General features: G+C 43.0%; 1 protein-coding gene across 1 annotated transcript; it reads right to left on the bottom strand.

Moving 5' to 3' along the window:
* Positions 1 to 4: 4 nt before the first annotated feature.
* On the bottom strand, positions 5 to 17,380 carry ctsz (cathepsin Z). Its single transcript, XM_039734927.1, has 6 exons — positions 17,200 to 17,380; positions 12,458 to 12,621; positions 12,150 to 12,329; positions 11,921 to 12,071; positions 3,629 to 3,794; positions 5 to 601 (listed from the first exon to the last, which is right to left on the bottom strand). Exons 1-6 carry the CDS (start codon positions 17,322 to 17,324, stop codon positions 488 to 490), a joined length of 900 nt encoding a protein of 299 aa, XP_039590861.1. The 5' UTR covers positions 17,325 to 17,380; the 3' UTR covers positions 5 to 487.
* Between the last annotated feature and the right edge of the window lie 4,276 nt (positions 17,381 to 21,656).

Below are 21,656 nucleotides of genomic sequence, written 5' to 3'. Positions count from 1 at the left end.
CAAATGATCCCCAGTGTTTTATTGCAATAATCTTATATTTAAGCGTAATTTCAAAGTGTTGCTCAACTGGCCACTGATTCCTCACTGCAAAGGAATTGACCGACCCTGTGCCCAATCCTGCCGTATGCCAGTATTCAAGTGCAAAAATGTCATAGGTCACTCATCAGCTGATTCTGTCTCATCTATTGCATTAATTAGTGTAAACTACGTTAGGATACACTGCTTCTCCAAGAATGCCAGCTGCTATCCTCTGGACTCTGCAGCAATCCTTTATTGAACATTGCAAATTACAAAAAAAGTCCTTTAAAATTTATTTTCTAAAAAACATTTTCATATTTAGTTCTAAAAGAATGTGTCGCTAGGCCACAAAGAACTGAAAGCTCCAGAGTCTCACTTCTTAGGAAAAATTCAGCTTCAATTTAAGAGAGTTGCTAGTCCAGCAGCTGCTTCACATTCAGCAAAATCCTGCCTTTCAAACGGAGGACTGCTATGGAAGTACAGGGTCTCCATAAGCACACTGCTGCTCAATGGCGAGGTTGTAGTCCGCGCCGGTACCTCCTTTGTAAGCACTCGTCACAATCCTCAGCCAACCCTTTTCACCCTGGAGAAGCAAGAAAAAAAATGAGAGCCCCTCAAGTCTCAACTTCATGACCTTTTAAATTAAGCTGAGATACACAGTGGATTCAGAAAGTATTCAGACCCCTTCACTTACTGTATATACTCACATGTAAGTCGGGTCTTGAAACCCGAAAAATCAATCATAAAATCAGACCCCGATTTGTACGCTCATTCAAAAATGCAACTTTTTTTTTTTTTTTGTTTTTTTACACATCTTCTTGCCTCCTCCAATCTCGTATCAGTTTCTCAAATGCATCAAATTTTGTTGCATCAGCGCTTACATAGGCACAATATAGGATGGTCCAGATCTAACTAGATAGATAGATACTTTATTAATCCCAAGGGGAAATTCACTTAATCCAGCAACATCATACTGATACAAAAAAAAATATTAAATTAAAGAGTAATAAAAATGCATGTAAAAACAGACAATAACTTTGAATAATGTTAGCATTTACTCCCCCAGGTGGAATTGAAGAGTCGCATAGTGTAGGGGAGGAACAATCTCCTCAGTCTGTCACTGAAGCTACTCCTCTGCCTGGAGATGATCCTGTTAAGTGGATGCAGTGGATTCTTCATGATTGACAGGAGTTTGCTTAATGCCCGTCGCTCTGCCACAGATGTTAAACTGTCCAACTTTAATCCTACAATGGAGCCTGCCTTCTTAACAAGTTTGTCCAGGCATGAGGCGTCTTTCATCTTTATGCTGCCTCCCCAGCACACCACCGCGTAGAAGAGGGCACTCGCCACAACCGTCTGGTAGAACATCTGCAGCATCTTATTGCAGATGTTGAAGGATGCCAACCTTCTCAGAAAGTAAAGTCTGCTCTGAGCTTTCTTACATAGAGCATCAGTATTGGCAGTCCAGTCCAATTTGTCATCCAGCTGCACTCCCAGATATTTAAAGGTCTGCACCCTCTGCACAGTCACCTCTGATGGTCACAGGGTCCATGAGGGGCCTGGGCCTCCTAAAATCCACCACCAGCTCCTTGGTTTTGCTGCTGTTCAGGTGTGAGTGGTTTGAGTCGCACCATTTAACAAAGTCCTTGATTAGCTTCCTGTACTCTTCCTCCTGCCCACTCCTGATGCAGCCCACAATAACAGTATCATAAGCGAACTTTTGCACGTGGCAGGACTCCGACTATGCAATTTTCATTACACTATAACTTATTAAGTTTATTACATAGAAAATCACCCGAAAAAATCCTGGACCATCAAGAAGTGTGTGAACTGACGACATGAAGAATCGTCTTCATGCCAAACTGGAATTGTCCCTGCATAAATCAAAGTCATCCAGACTATCTGGATCTGCATAATTAGATCTGGACCACCCTGTACATTGCAAAAAAAAAAAAAGGCAGTGAGCTCCGTGGTTACTCTCTCAGGTGAGCGTTAGCATATCATCTCTTGGATCAATAGTGTGAGTTTTCCACATTCGACTTATACAACTGACATCATAAAATATCGTAACTTATATGGTAAAATCAAGCCCCGACGTATCTGCTGGAGAACTTAAATGCGAGTATATACGATATTTCACATTTTTCTTTGTTGCAACTTTGTCCTAAGATCATTTAAAGTAGCACTCAATACCCCAGAATGACAAACGCTGAAATACCACATTTTACACAAACATTCAGACCCTTTTCTGTGACACTCGTTGAGATGTTTCTACACCTTTTTTGGAGTCCACATGTGGTCCCCTTAATCAACTGCACTCACCTGTCTGTCTACAGGAGGTCCCGCAGCAGACCTTGTGTATCGGAGGAAAAACCAAGTAGGAGGATCAAGAAATTAATTGCCTGCAGAGCTTTTGAGACAGTGTGGTGTCAAGGCACAGATCTCGGGGAGGCTACAACAACAACCCTAAAGAATTAAAGGTTCCCTCCCAAGACCACAGTGACCTCCATAATTATTAAATGGAAGAGCTGTGGAACTCCTAGTAGTACTCCTCCTATATCCCAGCAGCCTTCCCATCTGCATTTTAGAACAGGAACCCCACCTGAAGCTTAGCACTTTGGGACATGACCAGTACTTTAATGGGAGACCATCTAAGAGAAAGCGTAGCTTGCTGCTGGAAGAGGTGTTGGTGAGGCCTTCCTAGGGTGCTGACCCAGTGGTCTTTGTGTGGATCCCAATACCCCAGTGTAGTGTGGGGACACTGAGCTGTAAAACTAACCTCCTGACTCTCTCTGGTCCTAAAAGATCCACAGGCATTGTTTAAAAAGGGTACGTTTTTTGTTTTTTTTCCCCGATCCCCTGGGTAAGTTGCCCAAAACGGTTTGGTCATTCTACCCATCATTCTGCTCCTTACCTTTGCAATGCCATTCCAGTGGAGAAGCATGGAGGTGGCCACACAAAGCTGTGGGTTTGTTATTTAGCAGCAGGGACTGGGAGAGTAGACAACATTGAGGGAAAACGGGATGCTGCAAAGTGCAGAGACATCCTTAATGACAACCTGCACCAGAGTGCCCTGGACTGAATGGGCCAAGGACAACACAGGAGTGGCTTAGGGACAACGCTGGCAAAGTTCTCGAGTTACCTGGCCAGCGCCCAGACTTGAAACCAATCAAACATCACTGGAGAGACCTGAAAATAGCCATTCACTAACAGTCTCCATCCAGCCTGACAGGGAGAAGGATGGCAGAAAATGCCCTGGTGCAGCAGAACCAAGAAAACTCCAGGCTGGAATCGCTGCTAAAGGGGCTTCGGCTAAGTACTCAGGAAAGGGTTCAAGGGAATATTTCAGTTTGTATCCTTAATAATTATACAAAGTTTCTAAAATGCTGTTTCCACTTTGTCATGCTGGGGGTACCGAGTGTCGCTTGATCAACAAAAAAAATAATTTAAATCAGTGTAAAGCAAGGCTGCTACACAAGAAAAGGTGAAATAAAACAATAAAATACTTTCAGGTTCCTCATTTACCAAAAGTGGAATGGCTGCCGAAGCTCAGAAGGAGCCTCTCACCATCATTAGGACTGGGAGGGGGAAAAAAAAAAAAAAGACTTACCCAGGGCTCTCCCCAGGAGTTGCGCACAATCCAGAACTCGACTCCATCCTCGTCAACACCCCAGCCAGCCACCGACACAATGTGGTTGATGAAGGCGTCTTTGTTGTACTCGGTGTACAGACCACCCGTGTATGCATCAAGTTTTGGAGTCGCCATGATGCCACAACTAAATGGGACACAAAATGAGAGAAGGCAAAGATCAGCACGACTTGAGCTCTTGAATTCCTGACACATTTGTATTAGGGAGCCATGGGCCAAGTTTCATGCCTTGTAACTGGAAACCATTACCGTCTCCTTCTGCGCCCTTCAGGCCGTGTTACTAGCAGGGAGAAGAATTGCACTGTACTCCGCACACGCGATCATAATGACCCCTGTAGGAACGGTTTAGTGGATGCGATAACATTGGTGTCAAAATTCTCATCAATATTTCACAGGACATTACTTTTTTTTTTTAGTTATACTCATTTGTCTGACCGTTGTAAAGAAAACTTAAAGCAAAGCACAGTGATTTATGATTTATAGAAGACGAAAAAAAAGTTGTCTGTATAAATAACTTCAAACTTCACATCCCTAGACATGCTTAGTCCAGTTCAGGGTCATTATGTACCTGGTGGCACTGGCAGGGAACAGGTCCTGAACAATGCCAGTCCAGTGGAGGGCCCACTTTTGCTCTAACCCATTTGGAATCGCTAATTAGCCAAACCAGCACTGCTTCATGGAGAACACACAACTCACACACAGGCCATGTCTGCTGCACGATTCACATCGACTGTGGCTGACAGTGAGCTGCACTACCCGCCGTGCCACCTTCAACTTCTTAATGGTCATATCTTATATCTTAAGCGGACTCCATACTGGGGTCAGCATACACTTTCAGTGTTTACAGTGAATGGCTCGGGGTCACACATTCCAGCAGCTTAGCGGGTTTATAAGCTCAGAAGAATGGCTCAGAAACTAAACGTGTGGAAACTTTTGGAAGGGCCAACGTTTGACTGGACAGTGAAGAGCCGAGTGTTCAGATCAGCAACAAATCCCAAACTCTGGCTCTGAAAAGCTTGTATGAAGGCTAGAGCTCCTGTCAAGCTGGACCTTTCATGTTCTTCTCTTCTGCTGCCTCCTGCATGCTAAACATGACTCGAGTCCTGGAATATCAACAGTCAGTTGTTCTCCACTCGTCAAGGTCCTTTAGTTATTAAGAGGCAGGCCAGTCTTAACGAATGGGCATGCTGGGCAGTTGTCTGGGGGCCCCATGCCAATCTATGTATGTTGTGACTTGCTGAGCAGTTGTGTAGGTAGCGGCACCAGTGCACTGCTTTGCCCGGGGGCCTATAATGCTGTCAAGACTGTCCTGGTAAGAGGCTTTAGCAGCATCCAGTGCTGCCAGCAACCTTGTACTCCTAAGAGCTATCGGACAACAGTGGGCTCGTGGTGAGTAACACACTGCGTCTCATGTCCTCCATGGGGGTGCCTAGTTGTGGGTACCTCTCTGAAGTGGCATAGTCTCACTCTACTGTTTCACAACACTGCCTTTAATATCAGAGGGTGCCCCCCATGGGCTTCAAAGGTTATTTGCACACTCGGCGATGTCAACCATGATGGAGGAATCGTGCCATTCCTATGACCATTTCCAAGTTCAGATACTGAATTCCTTCTTCGTTTTCTTATAACTGCAGTCAGGCCATGTCGTGACCCATTAATCCCCTCGTCCCTCTCATCACAATCCACACCAGTATTCCTTCTTTATGTGTCACTCTCAAATCTCTCCTTTCTGCTTTTAATTGGTTTTGTGATCTCCCAACAGTCACTGTAGTCTCAAGTCCATTTTCCAGTACACTTCATTTATATCCTGAACCATGAATCTGTCATCCAAGGGGACCACTGAGCTCCTGATCCATTAGGCCACCTTAACTTTGCTCCCTCAGTGCCCTTGGACCCTGCCGCCACATGTTCTAGGACTGCCAACCACACACACACACCATAGATTCCCTTTTTTTACAACTCCCTCTTCAGTTCTTTCCTGCCATAGCCCGGTGTCTCCTAAAGTGCTGCTACTTCTGGATTTTTCCATCTTTTTCTGCTCCTTGGCTTCAGTGGTAGCCCTGAGCTGTACTCTCCCCTCACTGGAAGTCTTCTCTCGGTAATCTCTCGACATTTAGAACTTTCAGCTGCCTGGATCAAGCGCTCGCTATTCATACTTGGCCAAGTGCAGTTCAGTCAGTTAGTTAGTTAGTGATGAGGTGTTGCTTGCTCTGTGAATCAGACTTCTTTCCTATTCCTCCGCTCTTCTCGTTTCTGTCTTTACTGGCAAAGGCTCCCCTGGCGGCCTGTGCCTCCAAGTGCCATGTGACCTCCGGCTTGTCACTTTACGGGGCAGATTGGTGTTTTGCATTATTATAGTTTCTTCTTATTATATTGTTATATTCCATTCGCCATATGCTTTATGTACATTTGATGTAAACTGATCAAAAAAAAATTAAAGGTACATTTTGAAAACACATCAGATCTCAATGGGGAAAAAATTCCTGCTGGATATCCATACTGATATGGACTGGGTAATGTGTTAGGAATGAAAGGATGCTACATTGTTGGATGGAAATGAAAATGATCAACCTACAGAGGGCTGAATTCAAAGACACCCCGAAAATAAAAGTGAAAAAATGATGCAGCAGGCAGGCGAGTCCATTTTGCAGAAACTCCAAATCATACTCAGTAGTTTGTATGGCCCTCACATACTTGTATGCAGGCCTAACAACATCCTAATGAGATGACAGATGGTGTCCTGGGGGGGGATCTCCTCCCAGATCTGGACCAGGGCATCACTGAGCTCCTGGACAGTCTGAGGTGCAACCTGAAAGCATCGGATGGACTGAAACATAATGTCCCAGAGGTGTCCTATTGAATTTAGGTCAGGCGAGTGGGCATGGGGGCCACTCAATGGTATCAATTCCTTCATCCTTCAGGAACTGCCTGCATACTCTCGCCCCATGAGGCTGGGCATTGTCATGCAGCAGGAGGAACCCAGGACGCACTGCACCATCATAGGGTCTGACAAGGATTTCATCCCGATACCTAATGGCAGTCAAGGTGCCGTTGTCTAGCCTGTAGAGGTCTGTGTGTCTGTCTATGGATATACCTACCCAGACCATCATTGACCCACCACCAAACCGGTCACAGGCAGCATATTGTGCTCCACAGCTTCTCCAGACCCTTTCACGCATGTCACATGTGCTCAGGGTGTACTTGCTCTCATCTGTGAAAAGCACAGGGAGCCATTGGTGGACCTGCCAATTCTGGTATGCTGTGCCAAATGCCAATCGAGCTGCACCAGTGCCAGGCAGAGCACAGGGCCCACTAGAGGACATCAGGCCCTCAGGAGGTCAATTTCTCCATATTGTGAGGTTTTCTTTCCTCTTTGACAATACATTGAGTCGGTTTTTATTTAGCTGGTTTAGTTTTTGTCTGTGTTTGTCTCCCTCTCCCTCTCTCACTTGTGTGCAGCCTATTTATATACGCCCTTGGTAGGCCGTAACAGTTGCACTGTACTAACTTACCAGAAACAGAAATGGAGATCTGCTTCTAAACTATACAAAATGGAAGAGCAGCAGCAGAAAAAAACATTTAGGGATTCACATTTAGGAGTGACCTGCGTCACTACATCCGCACACAGGCACAGCTCACGTAAACGCTCAGAACACACATACGTTATGACATCAGATGAGATTGCATCATTAATCTGATCAAGGCCTGGTACAATAAACACTGGGCAGTACGCCTCAGGAGTGGCGGCAGAGCCAAGTGGGGGCCCATTTGACACTTGCACTTTTTAAAATCAGCTACAGCGGCCATTTGCTCACACAGCTTGTCCCTCGCTTGAATTTAAGCCCAAGAGCACAGCATTTAGGCTACACAGCAGAGTGCAGGGGCACCTCTTCCATTTTTTTTCCATCATTTTGTTTTATTTCGCCTTTATACTTTTGCCCCGGTATTTCTTCTCGGCTGTTATACTTTTTTGCTCCATATTAGCATTGTACAGCAGGGATGCATTTCATACATTTGTCTTATTTTGGAACTGGGGTACAGGTTTTTTTTTTAAGGACTTTCAAATAATTTCAGGAGTCTACATCCATAAAAGAATGATGTAAACCAAGAAAAATAGAAAGGCATTATTCTGCACTATGGCTGGCACAGGGGCAGTGTGCGACAACTCCGTGCCCAGTCACTCTGATGGCTTTAGAAATGTTTAACACATGTCTGCAAGTTTCAAGGTCAATGGCATGCATTAAGTTTAATGTCAGCTGAGCAGGTTTAACAACCGCTGGATGGACTCTGAACCAAGTGACCATGCGAGTTCTTTAATCATAACTTTCAAGTCCGGAATTACAAGACCTTTGTTCAAGCAAGCAGCTGATTTTTTTTTTTTTCTTGTCACCGAGTTAAGAGCAAATTGTGAAATATTGAAAAACAATTCTTCAAACTGCGAGCTGCTGTTAGCCACGTTTATAAACCAAAATCACACCCGCTCAAGTGTTGGTTTTCAATGCCGGGTAGGGGCAACACAACACAAGCGCCGCCTTTTCACTTCTTGTAGAAAACAGTGGTCAACCTTTTTTTCAGTTCCACTTGCAAGGCTCAACGCCAAGTAAGTCTCATCTCTAAACATTCCAAATTCATCCCGAGTATGTCCAAATGCCTTTGCTGACCTGAGAATGGCACCTCATTTCTGGGCATGGATAAGGCTGTGATCAAACTACACTCTGACCCACAGAAGTAGTTCAACATCCCTAAAGTACAACTAAGCAGGCCTGTTGCAGCCACTGTGTCTTAAGCCTGGGACAAAACAAGTGGGCACTGCCCAAAGGAAATATGGAAGGCCCAATGATTAGGGAGCTGACCCACAGATCCAGCATTCTGGCTGCAAATGTCCTGCTGGTGTGCCTTGTGATGAAGTAGCAGCCATGCTGGCTTGGCTACCACCTGCCTCCAAGCTTACGTGAGTCTGAGAATGTTAGGAAATGCTTGTGCTGATCATGGCTGCATAAAAATTTAAACTTCTGGCAAACAAGCCCACTGCAATTGCATTTTGTGTGTGGCTTATTAAAATAACAACCTCTGCAAATGTTACCATCTCTACCTTACTTTTACCAACTACAAGATTAGGAAAATATATTTGGCACAGTCTGCTGTTTTTCAAAAATAGAAAATTCAGTTCCTCAAGCTTGTAGCGGTGCTACATGATTAATGTCGTTGTAAATATATTTTGTGTCAAGTCTCATCTTTTGTCGTGTTGTCCTGTTGACATGGTCTGTGTGCATGTAAATATGGTCCCCTGGAAACAAAAACAGAAAGGAGAACACTGTGGATCCATGGTCCCTCATGATAACCTATCCTATCACCTGCATCTGGTCCTTCGCTATTTAAATGGAAGGACACAAAGAAAGAAAAAACAGCCCGTTCTATTAGACTGCCAATTTACTGCAGAGACAGAAGAAAGCGCTGATCCAAATCATTCACACCTTTGTCTACCTGCCACTTTCAACACCTGACAACAACATTGGTGCAGCGCAAAACCCCGGGGTTCTGGATTACGCCACGTACCGAGGATAAGCACAGTGAGACTGTTTTCTGTTGTTTGGGGAGAGGAGCAAGCCATCATTTTCATCCATGTAATTCCCATAGGGCAGTTTTTTCCAGCTAAACCAGGTTTACAAACGTTATCCATCCATCCATCCATCCATTTTCCAACCCACTGAATCTAAACACAGGGTCACGGGGGTCTGCTGGAGCCAATCCCAGCCAACACAGGGCACAAGGCAGGAACCAATCCTGGGCAGGGTGCCAACCCACCGCAGGACACACACAAACACACCAAGCACACCCTAGGGCCAATTTAGAATCGCCAATCCACCTAACCTGCATGTCTTTGGACTGTGGGAGGAAACCGGGGAGAACATGCAAACTCCACGCAGGGAGGACTCGGGAAGCGAACCCTGGTCTCCTAACTGCGAGACAGCAGTGCTACCCACTGCACCACCATGCCACCTGTTGTTGTTATTATTTATTTATTACTGTCTAAATAAAATGATTACTATCTATTCATCCATCCATCCATATCCTAACTACAGGGTCTACTGGCGCCAATCCCAGCCAACACAGGGCGCAAGGCAGGAAATAAACCCCGGGCAGGGCACCAGCCCACCTCAGGGCACACACCCACACACCAAGGACACACTAGGGCCAATTTAGAATCGCCAATCCACCTAACCTGCATGTCTTTGGACTGTGACAGGAAACTCACGCAGACACGGGGAGAACATGCAAACTCCACGCAGGGAAGACCCGGGAAGCGAACCCGGGTCTCCTAACTGCGAGGCAGCAGTGCTAAAACTGCGCCACCGTGCTGCCCCCATCCATTATCCAACCCGCTATATCCTAACTACAGGGGCAGGGGAGTCTGCTGGAGCCAACCATCTTCTGTTAAATTTTTCGGACTTTTACGTGTGTTTCATGCGTCTTATTGAGTTTGTGTTCAGCGCGGGGTCAAGGGAGGGTTGGTGTTGTATATTATCTTTCTGCCAGTCACATTTGGGGTTGATTGTTATGTTAGGGTTGGTTGGGAGATGATATCTATATGTGAGATAAAGATATGCATACACACACACACACACATTTTACATTTTGATTGTTTTTTCATTTATTTTTGATCGTCAATTGGGGAACGTTTATTTCGAAGAAGTAAGGCTTATCGGGTCCAACATCCTCACCTTGCCAGGGCATGGGGCTTGGTAGTGGAGCTGCCAGTTTTGTACAATAAGTCGGCCATTGCAAGCCAAACCCCGTATTTGACATAAAGTGAACAAATAAGGGAAAGAAAAGTTGAAACTATTTGTCTCTCCCGTTTTGCAATACTCCAAGCCAAACATAAAAAAGGAACAGGGCCCTTGACTTCTTAACCAGTCCCATCGCAGTCTTTGCTCAAAAACGAAGTTGGGACCTTCTTTAACTCCACTGACTGCAGAGCAGTGGTCAATCAGGCCTTAGACTTGCTACACTCAACGGCAGCAACATGAAGTAGGAGCGAGCTGTACTGCACATGGCCAAACTTCCTGGAGAATTTTAGAATGCACCCTGCTTTTGTGGAAGGCAAACCAATGGCAACCAGCACCCTGCTTGAGCACGGAGGTCCTACTTGTAGAAAAGCGATGCTACAGCGTCGGCGCCACCATTTTTAAAAACGGAAGAAATGGGTGCAGCAGCTGAATGAGAAATAAGATTCTGGTGTAATTTTCTAGTTCCCGCTAGAAACATCGACCAAGAATTACCATACACAGCAAGCTTTCCTAAAAAAATAAGTTTTTGATGGTCACATTCCAATAAAAAACAAAAATGGAGCCATGAATGTAGTTGACCCTGACCCCTATCTGCAAACTTTAGTAACTGCTGGCCTCCTCGTATTCGTTGCGATCCTTTATTTCCTGAGAGATGAAGTGATTAACAGCTGTAGGCAGCCATGAAGCTCCTTTAGTATTCTATCTGGCACAGAGGCCTCTGCATTGAGCTCGCTTTGCACTTGTACACCACAGCCAGCTTCTCAAGTATTGGTTCATATACCATAGAGATTGTTTTTAATTTTATGTCCACTTGTTTTTTCTTTTCATTACGCATTCTTGCTTTTGCTATGCTAGATCACTCTAGAAGAGATTATTTCTTGGACTCTGGGCAGAGTAAACACTTGATAGTTTGTTGTTGTCAAAACAACATGATCTTAAACTTATAAAAAGCATTAAACCACCCCAGCACCACCCCTCAAACCTTGGGCTTGAATTGTACGCCTTTGTAACCTTCCATCCCAGCAATATTTGTGTAGATTGGGAGAAAATAAACCCGAGCATCAATAGCACCTCAACTAACAAGAGGGAAAAAAAAAAAAAGCATTACGACCACTACAGCACCATTCATCCTACCAAGCATCACACAGCGTTTTTCCTAGCATAGCTTGACCCATATTACATTAATGAATCATTCAGTGCAAAACCACACAAAAAAAAAATATATTACGCAATTTTTTTTTTTTGTTTTAGCACCCTTGTTTGCTCTGTGGTGGTACTACCTTTTCCAGTGTGCATTTCCTAACATAGCACCTGGTCCAATCTGCAGTTGCTGGCTGTACACAACTCCCATAAGCACTCAGTCAGAGCACATCAGACCTGAACAGCCATGAGCCTTGAAGACAAAAGCAAAAACATCTGCCAGAATGAAACTTAAAGGCTGATTTTCCATTGAATATTCTGCTACCTGATGGGTCCTCCAGTGTAGATCTCAGCCATCATCTTCTCTCTGCCACTTACAGAGCCATAGTCTCCAACCTTCCAGAGCGTGTAGTTCTTCACTACGTTGCAGACACCAAATGTAGTGCATGTCCCACACTGATTGAACATTGTGCAGTCTAAAAGAACAATGGCTTAGACAGTCAGATTTTCTGTACATGGCATACAATGAAAAGGTCTACCACCACAAATCTCACCTTGGTCCTTCGCCTGGTAATTGTTACAGGTCTCATCAGGTATTCCATGACTGTGGGCATACTCCCATACTCCACTATGATCACCCCCCTCACAGGACCCTGCATTTCCACAATCGATTACATTCTGGACAGACAAGTATGCTGATGGCCAGGCACCCTTTCTTTTAATGTTGATACGATCTATAAAAGAAAAAAACACAACAAAAAAAATAAATAAATTTAACTCACCAGAGCACTTGCCCCGACACGAGGAATGGTTTAGTTTTTGTAATCTGTCGAGGTTCTGTTAGCAAACGGACATAGCATACCTGCTAAAGCACTGGTGCTGCCATGGGCCCAACATGACCCACAATATTGAGGGATATGCTGGTTGCGTGTGGTGCTTGCATAATTTACACCATTCACATTTCGCCAGTCCCACGCTTTTGGGAGTTCACCCAGTGAAATGCTGTCCGACGGCCTGGGTCCAGTTCTGCACAAATAAGACAACATTTATCAATTTTCTAACTTTGGGACACATTAATGGCATTTACAAGTCAGTCAAGAGAATTTGGGACACGATGGTCTTGTCCTTTAATAAGCAGCAAGAATAGCTAATGTTAAAGATCAGACAAATATACACCGCAAAAAAATGAATCTGCAAGAACTACAAAGAAAAAAAATAAAAAAGGAGTTGTTTTGCTTTTATTTAGCAAAAAAAAATTAAAATAAAATGGGTAAGCAAGAATTGACAAGACTTTCGATCAATCTAGACAAGAATAGGCCACTCAGCCCAAGAAAGCCTGCCATTCCTATCCACTCAATTCCTTCTAAATAACATCAAGTCGAGTTTTGAAAGTCCCTAAAGTCTTACTGTCTACCACACTACTTGGTAGCTTATTCCAAGGGTCTCTTTGTAAAGAAAAAATTCTTAATGTTTGTGCAAAATTTACCCGTAACAGGTTTTTCTATCTGTGCCTCTGTGTTCTTGATGAACTAATTTTAAAGTAACAATCTTAATCTACTGTGCATTACTCTTCAAAATTTTAAACACTTTAATTGGGTCTCCTCTTAAGCTCCATTAATTTAATTTGAAACTGAAAAGTCTCAGGGTTTTTAATCTTTCTTCATAACTCATCCCCTGTAGCCCTGGAATCAGCCTAGTCGCTCTTCTCTGGACCTTTTCTTGTGCTGCGATGTCCTTTTCATAGCCTGAAGGCCAAAACTGCACACAGTACTCCAGATGAGGCCTCACCAGTGCGTTATAAAGGTTGAGCAGAACCTCCTGTGACTTGTACTCCACACATCAGGGCGCTATGTAACCCCACGTTCGGTTTGCCTTCTTAATGGCTTCTGAACACTGTCGGGAACTTGACTGTGACAAGCCCACCACGACTTCTAAATCCTCAGAAGGTGTATATTCAATTTTCACACCTACCATTGCATATTCAAATTGAACATTTTTACTTCCTACATGTAATACTTGAGATTTACTCACATTAAATTTCAGCTCAAGTCCCTCCAATTATTTAACAGATTCAGGATTTTCTGCCAATCTACCAATTTGGTGTCATCTGCAAACTTGACCAGCTTATGGAAATTTTTATTAAGAAGAAAATTAAACCTTTTTAAACTGAGGGAAAATATACCAATAATTATTTGTTAAGGATCTCTTTTATACCGCAATGGGAGTTCGGCCCTCCGGTTGTAATATGACCAAGCTGTGCGCTGAGCTTACTCTTGAGCATGCAACGTACAGTTGGCCATGTGAACAGTAATCTTGTTTCAAATCTCACATCTTGGATTGTTGCTGTCATAATCGGTTTGAGTTTCATGGTTTGTTTCAATTACGACAGTATTTGTAGGACTTGTGTTGAAGTGACATTCGGCATCTGTCAAGCGTTGTAAGTATACAACCTGTTTCATCGATAACTTCACATCCAGCTTTTGAGAGTTTAAACATTCATAAACATCAAAGTGTCCACTACTGAAATCGTCACCTGTCAATCTAAGATGTTTAAGAGGCATTGGTGGTTGTCGAAAGGTGTAAAATATTTGGCCATTTCGGTACACTTGAAAACGACAACCGAACAATTCAGCGGCAGCCATCAACTCACATGCAGATCCATAGGTGAAGGGCTTAAGCATTTCACTCTTCCTGTGCTCCTGTGTAGTATAATTATCTCTTGTACCATCACCAGTCCACACCTTGAACCCGTCCCAGTCATTCAATACATAAGACACAATGTTCCTCAAGAGTGAGCCTGATATGGCCGTGCAATATGTAACAAAGAGAATGGAAAAGGTAGGTGCCATCTCCGGGCATGGAAACCACTCAGTAAGTGACAGTTCTTTGATCGATGGTGATCACCTCGATAGACATGTTAATGGGGCTACGGTTAAAATGATAAAGGAAATGGGTATCTGAACAATGTAAAGTAAGACTAAAATACCTACACAATAACTATAATCGTAATAAACGAACAATAAAACAGCAGAGAAGCCGTGGATTAAATAAAAAGGCTGTAGTTATCAGCAGGGAGACGTGAATCCCGTGGCGAAGCAAGGAAGGGAATGAAGAGACCGGAGCAACGGACGGACTTATATAGGCAGGCAGCCAACAACGTGGGAGGCGTTGGGATGGAGGACCCAAAGCCGCCTCACACGGTGACCGATCTGCAGGCTATGGACGTATATATGTACGCAAGTAAGATTCAGTTAGCGTTGGGAAGCCGCCTACCAAATTTTGTGAAGATGGGGCCATAAATAAGAAAGTTCAACATGGCGGACGTTGTCGACCGATATGCGTAGAAGTTCAAAATGAAAACTGCTTAACTTTTGTAAGTAAGCTGTAAGGAACGGGCCTGCCAAATTTCAGCCTTCTACCTATACGGGAAGTTGGAGAATTAGTGATGAGTGAGTCAGTGAGGGCTTTGCCTTTTATTAGTGTGTATGTGTGATCCGAGAGACTGTGTTTGTGGAGGGATTGAGAGTTAAGGCTGGTGGAGGAGTCACATCATCATCTCCCCTCCCATTCACCTCATTTCATTCACTTCATTTCGCTCCGAGCTGAGCTCCGCAGCCGACGCGTTCTTGCCGTTCTTTTTCCTTAGTGTATAGTCCTCTCTCTCTCCTTTACTGATTTGCTGTTTACTAGACGCAGTACGTACTGAATAGCATTTTTTCCTGTAGTGTTTCTTAGTGTTTAGTAGACGCAGTGTGCCGATGTTTCAGGCAGTGCTGCGGTTTACTGTTACTTTCTACTTCGTTTTTGTACTTTAGTGTTTAGTACACTTTTACTTGATCTCATTTACTGTTGTTTTTTTACTGTTGTTCCCGGCGGTGTTGCCCTTTTTCCCCCGTTTCTACTTTTTATGTAGCATGTTCATGAATTAGTCATAGAGAAAATGTATACATGTTGGCTCCAGGAGGACAAACTAAAAATGTTGTATATAAAGAAGCTCTATAAGTCGCATGTAGATACATAATTATTCCAACTACAGCGACTGCAGCGACGCGCACGAGGTCTGCTAGTTTAATTATATAGCACATTCAAAACAACATAGGAATGCTGTGGCCAAAGTGCTTTATAATAATAAAATAAATAATAATAATAGAATAAAAGAAAAAAAACAAACATACAATTAACATGTATAACTAATAGAAATAAAATAATAAATAGAAGTAAGATTACATAATCACAATGAGGAAACCATCAGTATTACTGAAGCTCACGGAAAGCAAGTGAATAGAAATGAGTCTTTTCTTTAATATCGTTTTGAACAGTTCAATTGTAGACGACTCCTTTTATGTGATGAGGTAAAGAGGTCCACAGGCGAGGAGCAGCAGCTGTAAAAGCCCCGTCTGTCCTCCTTAGTTTTACACTTGGCATGAGGGACAACAAGAGACAACTGACCAGAAGATCTAAGCACTCTGGATGGCTGGTGTAAAGCACACAATTTAGATAAATAGGCAGCAGCAAGCCCATGTAATGCTTAAAAACTAGCAATAAGATTTTAAAATCAAATCAATATACATATATTAAAAATAGCAACAGACCTAACACTGACCTTGTGGGACATCACTGTTACCTTCACCCAATTCTGAGAAGGTTCTTCACACCAGAACCATTGGCCTTCTGTGTTTCAATCAATTTTGCACCTATCTACACTCTACACCCTGAACCCCCAAATCTTAAATCTGGTGCCTCACCTCTCATGTGGCACCTTAACAACTATTTTCTGAAACTCAAGACAAATAACAATCATATGACACATAATAATCATATATCTCTGGTCATATCCTTACGTGGCTTTCTTACAGAATTGACCTTCCTCGCCTGAACTCAGTTGACAGTAAAAAAGCTACAAATTAGCTTTGACTTCTTAAAATAAGCTAAACATTTTCAAGTCAATAAATCTTACAATAAAGAAAATAAGACTAAATAGCTTGAGCACAACTTTTCACTTGCTCAGATTTCATTTTGTTTTTTATTATTTTTCTGGCCACGCCTCTCAATACATTACATAACTGGACGACCCGATGGATTCACTTGATAAGCTCAACGGCGCGCAGCCACTCTTTCTTACCTGAGATTTGACGAAAACCGTTGGTGGTCTGACGTCTACTACAACCGTCCACAAGAGCGCTAACTGTGCCAACTTAGGGAGATGCCCAACATGCACGTGAATTGGCTCCGGCGGCGTGTTACAAACACATAGAAAATCTGGACATAAACCCGGTAAATGCTACAGTAAAGATGCTCAAAACAAACACACTTTGTTAACTGCTAGCAACTCCCGGCTGAACTTTCGACTCAAATACCAATTTATAAATAGCGAAATGTTTACCCGTCGCGTGGTGTATGGAAATTAAGAACAGGAAGTAAAAGCCACCAATGGACAAAGTGCTGCTCACGCGTTAACCCTTCACTTGTACACCCTTCTGTTTCGCCGAAGTCCCGCATTAGGGGATCAGGGGCTGTGACCGTTGGTACGGATCCAGACTGCAGCAGCAGTCCATTTCACTTTGACAGCACAAGTGTTTAAATTACTACAACAAATACGCTCACCTTACGCCAAACGGGCTGTTCCTGGCTAGCGGTTTATGACAGGGCCGGAGAGGATCAAGACGCAGACTTCGAACTGCGGCAGCTAAAGCAGCGAAAGCCAAAAGACAAAATAAGCATTTCTCCATTGCGGACTGCTCGTGACTGCAGGGGAAGTTCACTGCACGCGCTTTAATGAGAAGAGGGCAGGACCGAAGGAGTGGCCTAAACAGAGCTCAACACAGCTCCACCCCCTCCGCCCCAAACCCGCGGTCAGTATCGAAGTGTGGATGTGGTAAAGAAAAAAAAAAAAACAGTTACACCCCCTTAAGAAAAGCATTGTCATCGGCGGACCGTCCAGCAGTGGAAAAGGTACGGCGTACTCGAAGAAATAACTGAAATTTAGCAATGTATCTGGGGAAGGTGGGAGGTGTACTAAAATCAGTGTACGTTAACTTCCTCTTGGTATAGTTAAAGCACTGGGCGTGGGCAGCTGGTGAGAAAGAAAAAACACAAGACAAGCGGGGCTCATGACTAATTCGGCGGCTTGTCACAGGGACGGGTGAGCAGGCACATGATGAAAGGGGAAATCGGCATCGTTTCACTTCCTCCATTTAGATGTCCTGTTTTTTCAGTATGCAAACCCGAGAGTTCCGCGGTGATTCTCGTAATTGGTTGAAAGTGTTTTTAGATCTTTCATATCTCAGCATACCACTAACATAATCATTCAAGTCCGATTAAATGACAATAAACCACTGCAGCCACCACACCAATAACTAATACAATACAGTTTATTTTTGTATAGCCCAAAATCACACAGGAAGTGCCGCAAAGGGCTTTAACAGGCCCTGCCTCTTGACAGCCCCCCCAGCCTTGACTCTCTAAGAAGACAAGGAAAAACTCCCAAAAAACTTGTATGGAAAAATGGAATGGAATAACTAAGGCTGCTATTTTTGTTTTTCCACCAAACCTTTTGTGTTATAATATTCACTGCACACACACACACACAACCAGTCGAACGTTTGGACACAGCACAAAAATTGTTTTGATGGAAGTTAATACATTTGCTAACACCCTACTAATGTCGCCAAATGCTATTGCAGCTTGAAATGACAGACTTTTAAATTATTATTGACATATAACTGCAAAGCCCCATTTTCACCAGCCATTTCTTCAGTGTCCTAATGGTCACTTCCTTTACCTCATAACATCATCAGTCACGTTTAAATGCTAATTGGTTATCTGAGAAACCTTTAATTGCATTAGCACCACTGAAACCTGTTTTTCCTTTCTCTTGTTTAGTTCTGGGTTCAGAAATGTCTGAAATGAAATGGCTTTCTCAAGAAGCATGTCAATCTGTTGGTTTCTTTAGCAGAAGGAAGGGTATTCCATGTAACAGACTGCCAAGTAAATATAGATTTCATACAAAGGTGTCCCCTTTAAGAGAATAGTAAAGACCCAGATGCACATAATTCTGCTCTTTATAATTTCTCATTTATTTGCCTGTTGCACATGACACTGGTATTTGGTGTAGAGAAGAAGACAAACCAGTAAGGTGTTTGTTTCTCAAACTACCGACTGATGTCCTCATCCTCAATTGTATGACATCTTCAGTTTCTTGGCAGTCTGTCACATGGAGCAGCCTTACACCAAACAGACTGGCACGTTTCCTGAGAAAGTAGGGTTTTTTTGACCACTTTTAAACCCAGAATTAAACTTTAAGAAGGCCAGTACCTTGAAACCCAAGTGACCAGAACAGGCTTTAGCAGCACTAATGCTATCACAAAAATTTCTCTAATAACCAATTAGCTTTTATACATGACTAATTAAAAATGAGTTAAGGGGGAGGACTATTAAGACACTGGAGGAATGGATACTGAAAATGGGGATTTACAGTTATATATAAAAATTACATTAAAAAAGAAAGCCATAATCTCTCGATTATAATAAAAAAACGTCCTGGGATGAGACGTGACTTTTTCAGAGCGATACTTCCACGTCTTGCAAGGCAAGACTTTGTGCCAAGAGGTTTAACCATGCCAGGAATAAAATACAAAGAGTAGATGACAAAGTAGAACGTCGTAAATAATTCAAAAACGTTGGCGCGATACACATGCAGAAAACATTAGAGATAATGGAAGTACGAAAATTTGAAAGTCTCAAAAAAAAAGGACAGTAAAGATCGCATTAGCGCAAACAAACGGAAATTATTACTCGATGAAATAACAGAACCAGAAGCCTTGTAGGTGCAGGGCATTTTGGCGGCATCTTGGGGCTTTAAGAAAAACAAAACGGAAAACACAAGAGCACTCAGCTGGAGATGTGTCACAGGGCCGCATTCAATCAGCAGCGAGGAGAAATGGATAACGGTGTAGCGGTCTGGTGCCGCTAAGATTCACACCTTCGAGAAGACGGTGATTTATTTATTTTTATGGTGGGGATTCCAGGGACGTGCCCAGCCTTGGCCTGACCCACACTCACTCACAAACAGAGACAAAAACAAAAATAAAGAATGTAAAACAAAAATGATACCGGCCCTGTTCCCCTTACAGCGATTACACCTTAAATACAACAAAGCACAAACAAAACACACACAGTAAAGCTCATAAAAAACGGCAACGGACGAAATGTAATGATGAAATAGATAGTTCAGAGATCCGCATGTTGAATGGGAATGTAAAGATAGTCTTACCGGTAGTTCCTGAAATGATGAAGATGGGTGGACGGGTTCAGGAGCGCTCCTTTCTTCGCAGGATGGCCATGTATCCACTTACAGTCCTCATATACACAGGCAGACGGCAGGCAATCCAGACAACAACCACGAAACAATCCAGGACAAAACGAATAAGTACAGGTGACCCAACCGAAGGCAGACAGACAGGAACTTGAAACACAAATTACAAAACCTTTTTTTTTTGCTTCTGGTCATCGGCCCGCCTTTTTAAAAGCCACACTGACATCCTTTGACCCCAACACCCCCTGCACCCTCAGCAGAAGACCAGTTGCAGTTCCAAGTTCTATTGGCTACTTTCACCATCCCAAGCCGCATTTTCCTCTACGGTTGCTTTCTGTTCTCTCTACAGCACAGTATTGCCATTAAAAAAGCCATAAAAATCGTGGCAGATATTTGCGGTTTCCGCTAACAATTATTAGTTAGGTTTTAAGGAAAAATCTGAGAATGACCGCGAAATCTGAACTGCGACTTTGCGGGGATCTACTGTATATAAACACACAAAATTTCTACAAAAAAAATGACAATTTCAGGGTGTGTCCAGACCTTTGAATGGTAGATGGAAAATTGTAAATCAAATATATAAAAAATCCTACATACACTTCCATTCAATGGCTTTAGAACACCTCGGTATTTTCAGCTTTTATGGAAATGTACACAGTTTAATGTCTTAATATTTCATGAAAGCAAGGCATAGAACAAATACACAATCGAAACTTAAAAAAAAAAAGACAAAGAATCAATAAGTGTACAAAATTGTATTCAAAATTTGGATTCATCAAAGTCGTGGGCCACCTTTTGCTGATAGAGCAGCCAAACTGTGGTAACCCTTTTGATTCAGAATGCCAGTCACCAACTCCACCTCCCACAAAAGAACCCCAGACCATGGCACTTCCTCCTCCTTCATGTTTGACAGTTGGCATCACACACTGAGGAACCATCCTTTCACCAACTCAATGGCATACAAACTCCCTGTGTGAAGAACTGAAGGTTTCAATTTTTGATTCATTGGTCCATTAGATTTTCTCTTAGTCTGCAGTAGTCGACTTTTAGTATTTCAAGGCCCAATTTTGTCCTTTAAGGAATGGCTTTTTTACTGCCAGTCACCTTGACAAACCTGCAGCACAAAGTCTCCTCTTCACGGTAGAGACTGAGACTTGCTCTTCTTGACCACTGTTGAGCTGTGAGGTGCGTACCACACAAGCTGGTGCCCCTCAGAAACTTGTCTTCTGATTAGGTTTTAACTTTGGGTCTGCCAGATCTCTTCCTATCAAAGTTTCTTCCAGTTTCCAGTTGCCTTTAGATCGTGTAGGACGTACTCACTGACACTTTTTTTTTTTTTTTGGCTATTTCTCTAAATGAAAGGCCTGAGACTTCTAAGGGTACTAATGCTCCGTCTCATTTCATTTGTTAATTTCCATTTTCTTCCCGTTACCACTGGAATTTTCAATTATCTACAGTGCAGTATTGTCCAAGTAGCACTTTAGAGGGTGTAAAGCAGAGTTGGAAGAGGCTAAGTAATCGTGTCATAAAACACAGTCTACGGTCCGTGTCCGCTAGTATTTCATAGCCGCACATCGCTCAAGGTACCCCAGAACCCAGATAAAGTACAAAGTCTCTTGAAATCAAAGTCACCAATGTTTATTGCAAAAAAATGATAAACTAGTATTTGTGGGTGAGATAAAGTACAAGATCAACAAAAAATAAAATGTAACAATCAAGCAGACCAAAATAGTCATATCCAAAAAAC

This window comes from Polypterus senegalus, chromosome 14 (genome assembly GCF_016835505.1).
Source record: "Polypterus senegalus isolate Bchr_013 chromosome 14, ASM1683550v1, whole genome shotgun sequence".
NCBI classification, from domain to species: domain Eukaryota; kingdom Metazoa; phylum Chordata; class Cladistia; order Polypteriformes; family Polypteridae; genus Polypterus; species Polypterus senegalus.
Note: the sequence above shows the minus strand (reverse complement) of the source record. Positions and strands in the feature narration are given on the sequence as shown.